This window comes from Anolis sagrei, chromosome 3 (assembly GCF_037176765.1).
Source record: "Anolis sagrei isolate rAnoSag1 chromosome 3, rAnoSag1.mat, whole genome shotgun sequence".
Taxonomy (NCBI): Eukaryota; Metazoa; Chordata; class Lepidosauria; order Squamata; family Dactyloidae; genus Anolis; species Anolis sagrei.
Window position 1 is genome coordinate 216,727,984 of NC_090023.1, and position 12,483 is coordinate 216,740,466.

A 12,483-nucleotide genomic window follows, 5' to 3' on the forward strand; every position below is an offset into this window, starting at 1 on the left:
GAAGGAACACAAACTGAACAACTTAGCAGAAAGATTTTTTTTAAAAAAAACATGTCTAGTTTATTACAGGAGGTTAAAATATGCATTGTGAGCTTTCAGACACTACAATAATCTACACTCAGGATAAACTTTCTGGCATTAGAGTAAGCTTCAATAAACTTCAGGATCCTATTTAACTCTCCTGTCTACTTCTCCCTTCCTTCAAAATAGTCTGCAGCAGAGAACTACTACTCTAGCTTTATAAGCTTTTAATTGGGTTAAAACTTTTTATTTCTGGATATGTTTTGTGTTTTCTAGATATAAACATAAATTTGATCATCTTCAAAACAAGCTTCTACAGCCCAAAAATCCACATTAATTTGGTTTCATGGTCAATATAGCTAGCCTTGCTTTTATATGTACTTCCTTTGAATTCATGAATACATATACAGAACAGCACATTTACACTTAATAGACAATGGACACTGTTCAGAAGCGTATTTGCTATACCTTAGGGCCAAGCTACTCACCTCTGCCACATAATCAGTAGACTGCTCTAAAGCACAGCAGGAAGCTTCTCCACCCACTTTCCTCATTTTGCAACATTATACAGAGACATGTCTTTACATTCACTTTGCAATTTATTCTATTTCTCACATGGTCTCCAAAAACAATTTTACACAGTCTTTTGTTCTGCTACAGATACAGTAGGTCTAAAGACAGTCATGAAAGTGATATTCCAATTGTATGCAATGAAACATGATAGCCTTGAAAGCTGTGTCAATGTCTCACTTTACAACCTCAGAGCAAGGGACTGACCCATATTTTCCAGACTATCACACAACTAACTTAAAACAGTGATAATTATATAAGAGTTCAGCTTAACAGTAGAAAAATCAAGATCTCTCTCCCTCCCCCAATGTATAATGCCGTATATACACTTTTTATTTCTTTCTGACATCCAATTAAAACAAAATGAAGTGTCCAAGCGCTCTGTATGTATGCAAAGCCAGAACAGACTCAACACAGTCACCTTGGGATTATACATGATCTTTCATCATAGTTCAGTGTCTCAGTCCCCAAGTGAATGTACTTGCTATTTAAATTTACTCTGCTATTAAAACGGGCCGCACAGTGAAAGAAAATCAACCTATGAGTATAACTATAACCAAGGCCAAACGTCAGCTTCCCAAAGGAGACTGTAAACTGCACTGGCAATAAACTGCCATTTGAAGAAAACAGAGAAATCTCCTTCCAAGCCTACACAGAGGGAGGAGTTAAAAGAAATCCATTCAACTTCCATCCTTTTAAAAAGAAGTATTTTGAAAGGAAGCAAATACAGTTGATACAGCAGATGAAAGAAATGAGGTGTGACGTTGGCTGATTATCTTGTAGGAACAAGGCATAAATGGAAAAGTAAAAACTCTTCACCTACCGCCTTACTACAATTCCTAGCCATGCAGGTTCCACATGTCAGAGTTTGGTAAGACCGTTACATGTTGGGAACAGGCAGTAATGCTAAAATTAGGCATCTACTTGAATCATTCGTAAAATGTGCTTATTTTGTCCACAAAAAGTGTCACAAACATGCATGACTTGAAGACCCTGCTGTAATTTGACTCCCTTGCCACAGGAGAAATGGGAATGGCAACCGACAGTCCTCCCTTCCTCCTCCCTCCCAGTGCGGCTGGGCAATGGGTTGGTTGTCAGTGGCAATAGTGGTCATCCTGGATTGTCCTCTGACCAGTTTTTCCCCAGTAGGAGACAGCATTAATTCCACCTTTTAAAGAATTTATCCTCTAAAGGAACAACCTTTCTAGATCAGCACTCTTTCCCCAAATTGGGATTTCTAGTGAAAGTAATGAGGCACCACAGAAAAGGCCAGTAGTGAAGTTGGCTTCAGCCTCTGTTTAAACATTATTTAAAAGTGCTGTCTCAAAATGATACCACTTTGCTTTGGAAAGCAAAATAATTACAAAACGATTAAACACAAAGTGTCAGCATACAGCAAGTTTATATATATTTACACACTGAAATTTACACTTCTGCCACTGAGTGACCTTGCCACAGACAAATGCACAGTTTATCCCTACAAAGCACAAAGCTTAACCAATATCCTTTAGAGGCAATGGCCATTCATTCCCCCATCAGTAAACATGACAGCCAACAAAGCCCAGAGTTGTCTGCATTCATCTTTTGCTTGTCAGCCAACACAGGCACCCAGTTTCCCTCTGTAAAAGGAAATATCTCACATCATGAAAACAAGGGGAATGGAGAACAGCCATTCTGTTGAATACAGAGGTGGATGTACGAACTGCTACCAGTAACTCCTTGGGAATTCATGTGGATCTTTTCCCAAGGCTACATCATATGCAGTATTCCTTGGCACATGGCTTAAGACCAGGAAATGAAGATGACCAACATCAGTTTGTGTTTTGAGCAGCATCTGAGAGAGAGTAATTGGAGATTTTTCATATAATTCCTGTCAGGCCAGCTGACTGCTGCCTTTGCACGGACAGACCATAAAATAAATCTCAGGCTCACCACTCTCCAACAGTGATTACAGTATGAAATGTTGACTGACAATCCTCCTTACAAGCTCCTTCCAAGGATAACAAAATCTTTCGGAAATCCCTCCATTTTAGCTATTTCAAAGCATCCCAGCTTGCTATAAAATTCCAGGATTTTTTTATCATCTGGTCTGACTTCACAGAAAGCACCACGAGAACCTAAAGAAGGAAAACATTGGAAGAACAAGAAAATGATTAACAGAATAAAGCCGGAGTTTAGCAACTATTGATAGATTATCTCTCATGCAGTCAAGACCCATCGTTTATTTCTGACTGAAGGTAAACACCTGGATGATTTTCTGGGTTTTCTTGGACAATCAGAAAATTGAGGCTCCCAGTCAAATATACTGCCAAAGATGCAGTACTTCAAACATTACGAAAATCTAAAATTAACTCTTTGCTTTCCTAGGATTCAAAGAAATATTTAAAGCATGTCCCAAAATAATACCCAATAATTTTGCAATGTCTTTTAGAATTTTTAACTACAGATTTAAAGTGTCAAAACCAGCTCTGAACTTCTCTCTGGGATGTTTGGGAAATATACATGAAGAATTAGTTTCACAGCTTTCTGGATTTCCACCACGAGGGGATTCGTCAACCTTCTAAGGCAGTTCAATACACACACAACAGTTCCAAATATATGGCTGAGGCTGCTGTGGAGATCTAGAAGTGCTGTATTACTGCCCTCGCTATAATCAGCAAAATGGTCAGTATATGACACACTCCCGTATTGAAACTGGCAATTTTCTGTTCTTAATTCAAAAACCTGGTATATTTTATTGCTTATTATTTCTTGATGGACTTCAATTTGAGACTATTGAATATGACAACAAAGTGGCTACTCACAATGCAGCTAAAATGAGTTTGTAACATGCAATAGTTCAATTATGTACTAATGTTAAATTTATGTTTACATTTTGATGGGAAACTTTTTAATACCTATAGATCTCCCTTTGTACAAAATTCCAAAGGAATTCTCACTGGTCTATCTCTAATTTCTTCCATAATGTTTAGGGGCGAGGACATTGAAGGTGCCTTTTCAAGACTCAGGAAAAGAATGCTATCCAGGATTATAATAACTGAGATACTGGTAACAGCTATCAATTAAGGGATCTAACTGCTGAATTCTGGAGCAAATGTTATTTCTGATTTGTTTTTAAAGGTAGGACAACATAGAGTGCACTACAATAAAGTACACATCAGTATTTTAAGCTGCACTGCAAACATAGTAAAGAAATATCTCCTAAAGGTATGGATTCATACATTGATACTAATCCATATACTTCATATTAGAAGGATTTAAAGTCTATGCAGCTAAAACTATCCTAATTGCCAGGTATGTAGATTGTTGTAGCTGCCCTTAATATCCCATAGCTGGAGGAGTTAGCAGGAGGCACTTACCATTTGCCTTAAGAGAAGAAAGCAGACAGGCCATCATGCTTTTAGCCACACTTGGATCAGTCACCTTTTTGTGGATATCAATCTTTATCAGTGATGGGAAATTGGCAAGGAATGTTTCTGGCATAATTTCTTGTTCCTCATGGAAGCTTAGCATGATTTTCTACAATACACACAACAAAAATAACCTTTCAACATAAAACCCTGTTCAGTGATTTTTGCTGAAAGCATTTTGTGTACTTGTCAAAGAGGGACTTTTGTATTTATTTATTTACAGTATTTATATACTGCCTTTCTCACCCCTGGGGGGACTCAAAGTGGTTACACAGCTAGGGTATACCATTCACGGGACAAGAAATGTAACAAAAAATATTACAAATATTACAAATTCTGCTTTTAAGCAAGCAAAAAACCCAAAAAAACCCAAATAAGTAATTTAAAGCACACAGAAAAAATTGATTCTAGATTATTTTTAGTTTGCACATTGTAAATTTTATATTTACTAGACGGTGGCCTTGACAATGGAAAGAACAAAGTTTCTACAGATATAAAGGCAGCAAGGAGCAGAAGTATGGACAAATAACACACATGAGCACGACTAACCTCAGCCTCTGATAACTCCTTATCACTGCTGGGCTTGCTATACTTCTCCTGCATGAAAGGAATCCAGGCAAGTTTGCATTTCTTTATGAAGGGAGTCACATCAACAGTACCCAGAGCATAGCCACAGATGCCATCTTCATCCTCCAAGACAAAGCAGTAATCTGGGCTGAGAGACAGCAAACCACCTACCAGCCTGAAGATAAAAGAATGGTCAGATTACAAAACAGAAATCATAAATGTCACATTAGACAATGTACACATTACCTGTAGAACTTTGAATGTTTGTTTGTAAGTTGAATATGTTTGTAAGTCGGAACATAAGGGTCTGGAGAACAAGCCGTATGAGCGGCTTAAGGAGCTGGGCATATTTAGCCTGAAGAAGAGAAGGCTGAGAGGAGATATGATAGCCATGTATAAATATGTGAGAGGAAGCCACAGGGAGGAGGGAGCAAGCTTGTTTTCTGCTTCCCTGGAGACGCGGAACAATGGCTTCAAACTACAAGAAAGGAGATTCAATCTGAACATGAGGAAGAACTTTCTGACTGTGAGAGCCGTTCAGCAGTGGAACTCTCTGCCCCAGAGTGTGGTGGAGGCTCCTTCTTTGGAAGCTTTTAAACAGAGGCTGGATGGCCATCTGTCAGGGGTGATTTGAATGCAATATTCCTGCTTCTTGGCAGGGGGTTGGACTGGGTGGCCAATGAGGTCTCTTCCAACTCTTTGATTCTATGATTCTATAACATATAATACCAATACAATATTTGTATGCTCTGGTTGGAGGACACTGAGGTCTGTTGCTTTTGCCCAGTTGTTTTCAATACTGTTTTGATCAACAGTAAGAGGGACAATATTACTATATAAGTACTGCATATATTGAGCATACATACTTGTCTCCAATTAGGTCTGGCTGGCTATGGAAAGGCTGATCAGTTCCATCATCATACATTTCTCTGCAAATCTTGTAGACAGATTCCTAAGGACATGAAGAAAAAAGACAATGTATAATTTTCCCCAATACAGGCAGTCTCCAAGTAACAAAAAGCCTACTTTCTGTATGTTTGTTTTTAAGTTGAATTTGTTTGTAACTCAGAACAGGTACATTTTTTAAAATGTAACTCCAGCCATACGCATACACACACACTTTAGCTTTGGATAGCATAGGGAAGGTTTAACCCCCCCTGTGGTGTTTTTTTTCTGTCTGTGCCCCTGTTTAGAAGATTTCACCTCACTTTCTGTCTCTGTGATAACTGGATTTTGAAAAAATGGCTTGTTGTGGAAACTAGGATTGGTGGTAAGGCTTCAGTGGAGACACCTTTTCCCCATGGTAACTCTTCTAGAAATGAATTTCCCTTCCTAGTAGTAGATTTCTCTCACTTCCTGTTGTCTCAGCCCCATTCTTAACTATGAGTCATTTTAAGTTGGATGTTTGTAACTCAGGGACTGCCTGTATACTCTTTTAGAAGTGCTGGTTTCCTAGTAATAAGAAAAAAGGCATATTCTTTCATTACATTCCACAAAACTGTAATTGCTACATCTGGCATATAAATATGACTGATAAATACAAAACTCCTCACAATATATTGGAGAATATATATTGTTCCCAAATAGCTTAGGTTTACATAACTTGATGAAATTACTCCATCTTAACTGTATTTTGTGATCCTTGGCACAAGGCATAGGCTACTATTAAAAACACAACAAAGCATTTTAAACAGGACCCATTACAACACATTATCTATTAAAAATGTATTTCAAGAGCAGAAGCAAAAATAGTTTGCTAAATGAAACCCGAGATACAAATATATTTAAATATTTCAAAAACAGCTATATCTCTTGTATTAATTTGGTCTGTGTCTCTCGCAAAACAAAAAAAATTGAATCCCAGAGAATCTTTAGTGACCTTAAAAAGCTGAGCAGAGTTGGAAAAAAATAGTCTCCTTCCAGCACTCTATTTCATACTTTATATAAAGTATGCATCATAACCTTTAAGTTAAAGGTTATGTAGAAATTACTGCATTATTTTCTTTTAAAGCCTATGTAACAACAAGTATTACCCAGGCAGACAACTGGATGTAAGGATTCTCTTCTAAACTGGAGCCAAGTAACTCTACAGAATTTAACCAGCAAAAGTATCTTCTATAGCAGGCTTGTCCAATCCATGGCCCATGGACATGCAGTCCAACACAAAATCATAAACTTTCCTAAAGCATTATGAGATTTTGTGATTTTTTTGGAAGCCAGGCACAAACTTTGTAGACAACAGAATGAAATGAAACAGAGTATGTTCCATCCAAGATACCAGCATATTAGCCATAATTCGCATTTTAACTGGAAAGGTTTAGCCAGACCTGTTCAACAATTTTATTAAAAGACCTTCTGAATTGGTCTTTTAAATTAGGATTATTATCCAAAGATGTTTTTGCTTATCTGTAGTGGTGAATAACATGAAAATTATGCAGACTTTTTTTTTTTTTTTTGCTTATCAGCTATCATTAGTGTATCTTATGTGTGGCTTAAGTCAATTCTTCTCCCAAAGTGGCCTGGGAAGCTAAAAGATTGGATACCCCTGTTTTATACTATCCGTGAGTCTGCCAGTAATTTGCAACAAAATTCAACCTTGTAGTAACACTGTATTTCCTCATCCGAGTCCACAACTCTCCAAGGCAGTAAAAAAAACAACACTAAATAATGAACCTTGAAAAAAATAAAGGGAACAGTTTTTTTGCTGATGGGCTTGTCCAAACAACAATATTGTGCTCAAGAATGGTCAATGAATTTAGGTTACCTCATCTTTAGGAAAATAGGGTCTGATGGTGTAGACTTTGGAAGTAGGAGTCAGAGGAGGTGGCTGAAAAAAGAGATCATTTGCTCCTTCGATAGGCAGCAAACGCTGTGAAAACAAAGAGTCAGTGTAAGTGTTTGAGAAGCACGATGCTATACATTCTTGGGCGTGCACTGCAGACTCCCAAGTTAATTTTTGCTACTGCAGGTACCCCAGAGGGAGGGAGGGTTTTGCAGGCTTTACAAATGTAAGGACCACTTTGCCATTCTATCTGAACAGAAGTTCTTAAGAAACACAACTTTATGGAATTTACATTAAACTCTGCTTTAGCATTATTTTACCAATTCTCATCTATGCTCTCAGCATAACATAGCCATGTCAGGAGGAAAGGTTTGGTCTGAAGAGGGTTAACTGGCCAGAGGAGACACTATCCCCAAAACAACTTGCTGACTCAATTGGCTGTGCGCAGAGAGCACCTGTGAGGGGGAAGAAAGTAAGCCTCTGAAAAATTCATGAGCAAATTAAAGTACGGAATAAACGAATCTTGAGGACTGCCTTGACAGTTGGGTTATCCAGGAACAAAAGTACCCTTTTTGGTTTCAGATAGCACTAGAATACACAGCACCATGATCGCTTTGCTCATGGAGTTCTCATTGGCAGGCAAGCAGGCGCGCATTGTGCAATTGCGGGCGCAGATAAAAACGCTGTGCGACCTGCAAAGAAACAATGTGAAATGTACAACTAAAGCCGCTGCGCTTCGCAGGCGCGTGGGAATGGCAGCATCTCCTTGGGATATTACTGTAGAAATGGGAGGAAAATTATTTTAAAAACAAAGCTGTCAGGCAGTTTGGGTTTGGGACCAGCAAGCCTTCGGCAGACCAAGCCTTCCAGCCCTCAGATGCGCAATAAAAGATTTCTCAAACAAAGACAATGTCATTCAGTTGTGAATTCATATTGATACCTGGAACTCTCCTGCTAGACCACCTCTAAAGGCCCAGGGTTCTTGGTCTCCACTTAAGAACTGTGCTGAAGATTGACTACGACACCCTGTGGAGATCAGATCCAAGCGGAGAACGTTACGAGAGGGGGATTGTCCTGAGACACTAAAATGACCAACAAACTAACATACACTTTGTGGGAAAAGCTCTCTAACTGAACTATAATCCAAGAAGCTGCATGGCTGTAATAATGTCACACAGTGGTAAAGATTAATATTTCCTAGGTGATGTGCTTTTTATTAAATAAATCAAAATAATTTTACATGGAGAGTCTTAGAGAGCAGACAGTCCAATACTGCTATGATGCCCCATTCTATACAGTTACAGGAGACATACAAAGGGTAACTTTGCTCCATTGTTTTCTTCACTAAGAACACTGGGAAATTTTATCGAAGAAGAAAACAGACATCCAGTGTAACCAAGTAAGCAATGACTATTAATTAGCCATTATTACAGCCCTTTAACAATACTTGGACCTGTCTGAAGTCACATTTTCATACTTGTAGGATCTTGCCAGAAAACTAGGTTTGGTACAAGATAAAATAGCCCAAACAGCTATGCAGAACAGAGGTCTCTTTTATAAAAGAGATTACTTATGTACTGCAACCACATAATACAGCATACAAGTTACCAATAAAGGCAACAATGGTCTATAATATAATATTTTCCTTTCCCCATCCTCAACTATGTCAGGAATGCTACAATTATACAGCTTTGCTAAGGACTTCAAAGCCCTTTGCACCATTTCTTAAGAACCCAGCTATAGTATTTAATAAAGGCTTGGACGTGGTGACAGTTTAGCTAGCCAAGCTATAAAACCATTAGCATAACTAACATCTCTGAGAGGGGAGAGACAGGTGAAGTTAAGTGACCTGCCTAGTCTTCTGATAAGATAAGCTGCGCAAGTTTGCTTCTTCTTGTAGAGAGCGATCTACTTCCTGTTCAAGTAACAATCTCAGATCAGTACAGTCGGATGTGTCATGCTAGCCAGGCAGTCTCAAAGCGAACCAAGCTGGATATTGATGTTTACTATCAAATTATGAAACAGTCTTTAATACAGCAAGTCTAAGATGACCCCAAACATGCCTGTTTGAGTTTCAGCTGTTCCATTTCAGAGTTTCCCATGTAGAAAGACTCTGTTACAATACCCTTTCAACTGGTAACTTGGGGTACTTCTCCTTTGAGACTACACTGTTACTAGCACTCCAACTATTACACACTTTATAGAGCTGCATGAATGAAGAGCTGTATGAATGAAAATCAAGAGTTAATGCCTATGTCGCTGCGCAAATGTGACTTCAGCCCATGCCTACCGCCCTTAAACTGAGCTGCCTCACAGACAGAACCTTCCCATCTTAAAAATTATTTATCACGACACGCTGAAAGCATCTGGCGTGGTCCATCCAATAGCAGCAGACGCTTGTGCTGAAGATTCTCCCATCTGCACACATTGGGGAAGAAGACAGTAGAAGGCATTAGTAATCCATAGTAGTAGTATCCACACTAGTTATATAAACTGAATGCTAGCTGGATTGTAAGATAGGGTAAGGAGATCAGCCTTCAGTGGACCACTCTGCATATCAACTTTCAGTGTCTAAACCACTCTGACTGTTTCCTGTGTATTTATATCAAGTGACATTCATGTTTCATGGCAATACAAGTGATGTCATTAAAAATATCATTGTCTCAACCATAAGCAAGACAAGATTTTAATCAACACAATTCAATGAACTATGGAGATTTGTAAATAAATATATCAATAAAATATAAAATGTAATGAATCTAAAATGTACTGAATCTATTACTGATCAGTGTCAAAGATCAAAAGTCCTCTTGAATGGAAGAGGCCATCTTTAAGGCAGAAATAACAAGCACCACATGAGAATTTAAGCCTCCAAAGTATCTATTTGGGAGATGAATACTGTGGCAGTTCTCAGTCTGAACGTCTACAGACCTGATCATTCCTTTGGGAAACCACTGCAAATCCCTTGTGAGTGTAAGACAGCTTAAAATATCTCACTATTCAAGGGACATTCAATTTTTAACGCAATGGTTTAAATAACTTTAAACGTTGGGCATAATGGACTTAGAGAGGCACTTCCAAAAAGTAAGATATAGCACCCCACTTACGATACTTCAAAATGAAGTAAGCCAGCCCTACAGTGTGTGGGAGATCTTATTCCCTTTCTGCTTGCTGGAGCACTAGCCATTTGCTTCAAAATTTTGCAAAGACAGAACTACTGACTTCAGATAAAATAGGGAAATTTTGCCATGCCTGAAAAAGTTATTTGTACATACAGTAAATATATACTCTATATTCCTATGAAATTATCTGATGTACTAGGTACACCAATTTCATCCTATCTAGACAGAGGCACAAAGGGCACCAGAGTGCTGTAGATGTGAATTTAGAAACAATTCAATCTACTCTTTCAAACAAAGTTAACTTTTAAAATAGTTCTTATTTTTTTAAAAAAAATCAAAATTGCAGTATAAATCACTGGCCCAGCAAGTTGAGATACAAGCTCATACCTCAGAATGAATATGCACTTTAATGTCACCTATTTATTTACCAAGATCTCTTATGTATGAGTCTAAAGAAGTTCTTGTTTTCACTTAAGTGCTGCACCCAGGCTTGTCTATGAAACTCCACTAAGCCTGTACATTGGCTTTAGCAGATAATAGTGCCTCTCAGTCTCCCTCGCCACCTTGGTTTAATTCTGTGTATGTATGTGTGTGTGCGCGTATCTCAATTAGAATAAATGGTTCTAAGTCCACTGATTCTAGACATGCCCTTTGCCTTCTATGCCTTGAAATATTACTGCCCTTGTTCCAACAGAATATTATGTATTTTCAGGGTAGTCAGGAAGTCCCTTTGGGGCTCAAGAAACTACAGAAATTTAAATCTGTAAACAAGAAATTACACCTGTTAAGACTAAGTGATGTCTCATTTCCCAATTTTACAATAGGGGCTATTGGCTGATACTAATTTTCTTTTCCTTTCTTATATGTAACCTATGATTCACCCACTCAGACTAAGGAAAAAGAAAGAACTCACTACAAAGTAATGGGTTGGCCCAAATTGCAAACCTATTCTAAGCCTTAAATTCTTAATAATTTCCCTTGTTAGATGGAGGCAATATTCCTACTACATAAATGCTGTATACACTAGGCCAGGGGTCCTCAAACTTTTTAAACAGAGGTCCAGGTCATAGTCCCCAAAATTGTTGGAGGGCCGGATTATAATTTGAAAAAAACATGAATGAATTCCTATGCACACTGCACATATCTTATTTGTAGTGCATAAAAATAATACACTAATTAAAATGAAGAACAATTTTAACAAATATAAACTTATTAGTATTTCAGTGGGATGTGTGGGCCTGCTTTTAGCTGATGAGATAGTATTATTGTTGTTGTTGTTGTGTGCTTTCAAGTAGTTTCAGACTTAGGTTGACCCTTCGCGAGGGCCGAGTAAATGACCTTGGAGGGCCGTATCCGGCTCCCAGGCCTTAGTTTGAGGACCCCTGCACTAGGCCCTCAAGTTTTTTGCTAGAACCTCAAAGTTTTAAATATGCTTTAGATCTTTTTGCTGAATTATCAACTATATGCAACCGGAGATAACCTGGTAACTAACCCAAGACTATGAACATATATAATGTCCAATAAATATGTATGATATATCACACCTTAAGTGATCCAGAAACTGTAGGCTGATCCAGTATAGTGGAATGTGTTTACTATGGCATTTGCGACAACTACAGAAATTGTGACAAGAAACCATTAGCTTTGCTGCCTGCTGTGTACATCAAGCAAGTCCACAGCATATTCCTTACAGCTGGATTGAAACCTGAAAGTGAAATGAAGTCACTAGAGGAACCCAGGCCATGCTGGTGCTGTTCAAAAAAAGATATAATTTTAAAAAGGCTGCAGACAAAAAAGGGCTCTCAATTTTTCTTCAGGGGTCATCAGCCTAGCATGAAACCAGACGTGAGCTCTGAAACTTCTTACCCTTGCCCCAAATCAAGTATCTTGTAACTGTCAAAGCAAATCATTTTGCACCAGAATAGCCTTATGCTAAAGCTCGCATGCGCAGAGAAAGGGCTAAGAGGCTCGGCTCCCTCTTGGCCAGGCCCACTGAAAGGTGACATCTGCA

The 12,483-nt window shown here is 38.4% G+C and overlaps 1 protein-coding gene across 1 annotated transcript in view; it reads right to left on the reverse strand.

The window, feature by feature from the left end:
• Positions 1-601: 601 nt before the first annotated feature.
• Positions 602-12,483, reverse strand: part of OGA (O-GlcNAcase) — a 29,440-nt gene continuing 17,558 nt past the window's right edge. Inside the window, exons 11-16 of the mRNA XM_060768254.2 lie at positions 8,291-8,376; positions 7,333-7,437; positions 5,435-5,520; positions 4,551-4,743; positions 3,951-4,110; positions 602-2,708 (exon numbers count right to left, since the gene is read on the reverse strand). Of these exons, the coding sequence (XP_060624237.1) occupies positions 2,572-2,708; positions 3,951-4,110; positions 4,551-4,743; positions 5,435-5,520; positions 7,333-7,437; positions 8,291-8,376 (767 nt within the window). The 3' untranslated portion in view covers positions 602-2,571. The remainder of the gene's footprint in view (positions 2,709-3,950; positions 4,111-4,550; positions 4,744-5,434; positions 5,521-7,332; positions 7,438-8,290; positions 8,377-12,483) is intronic.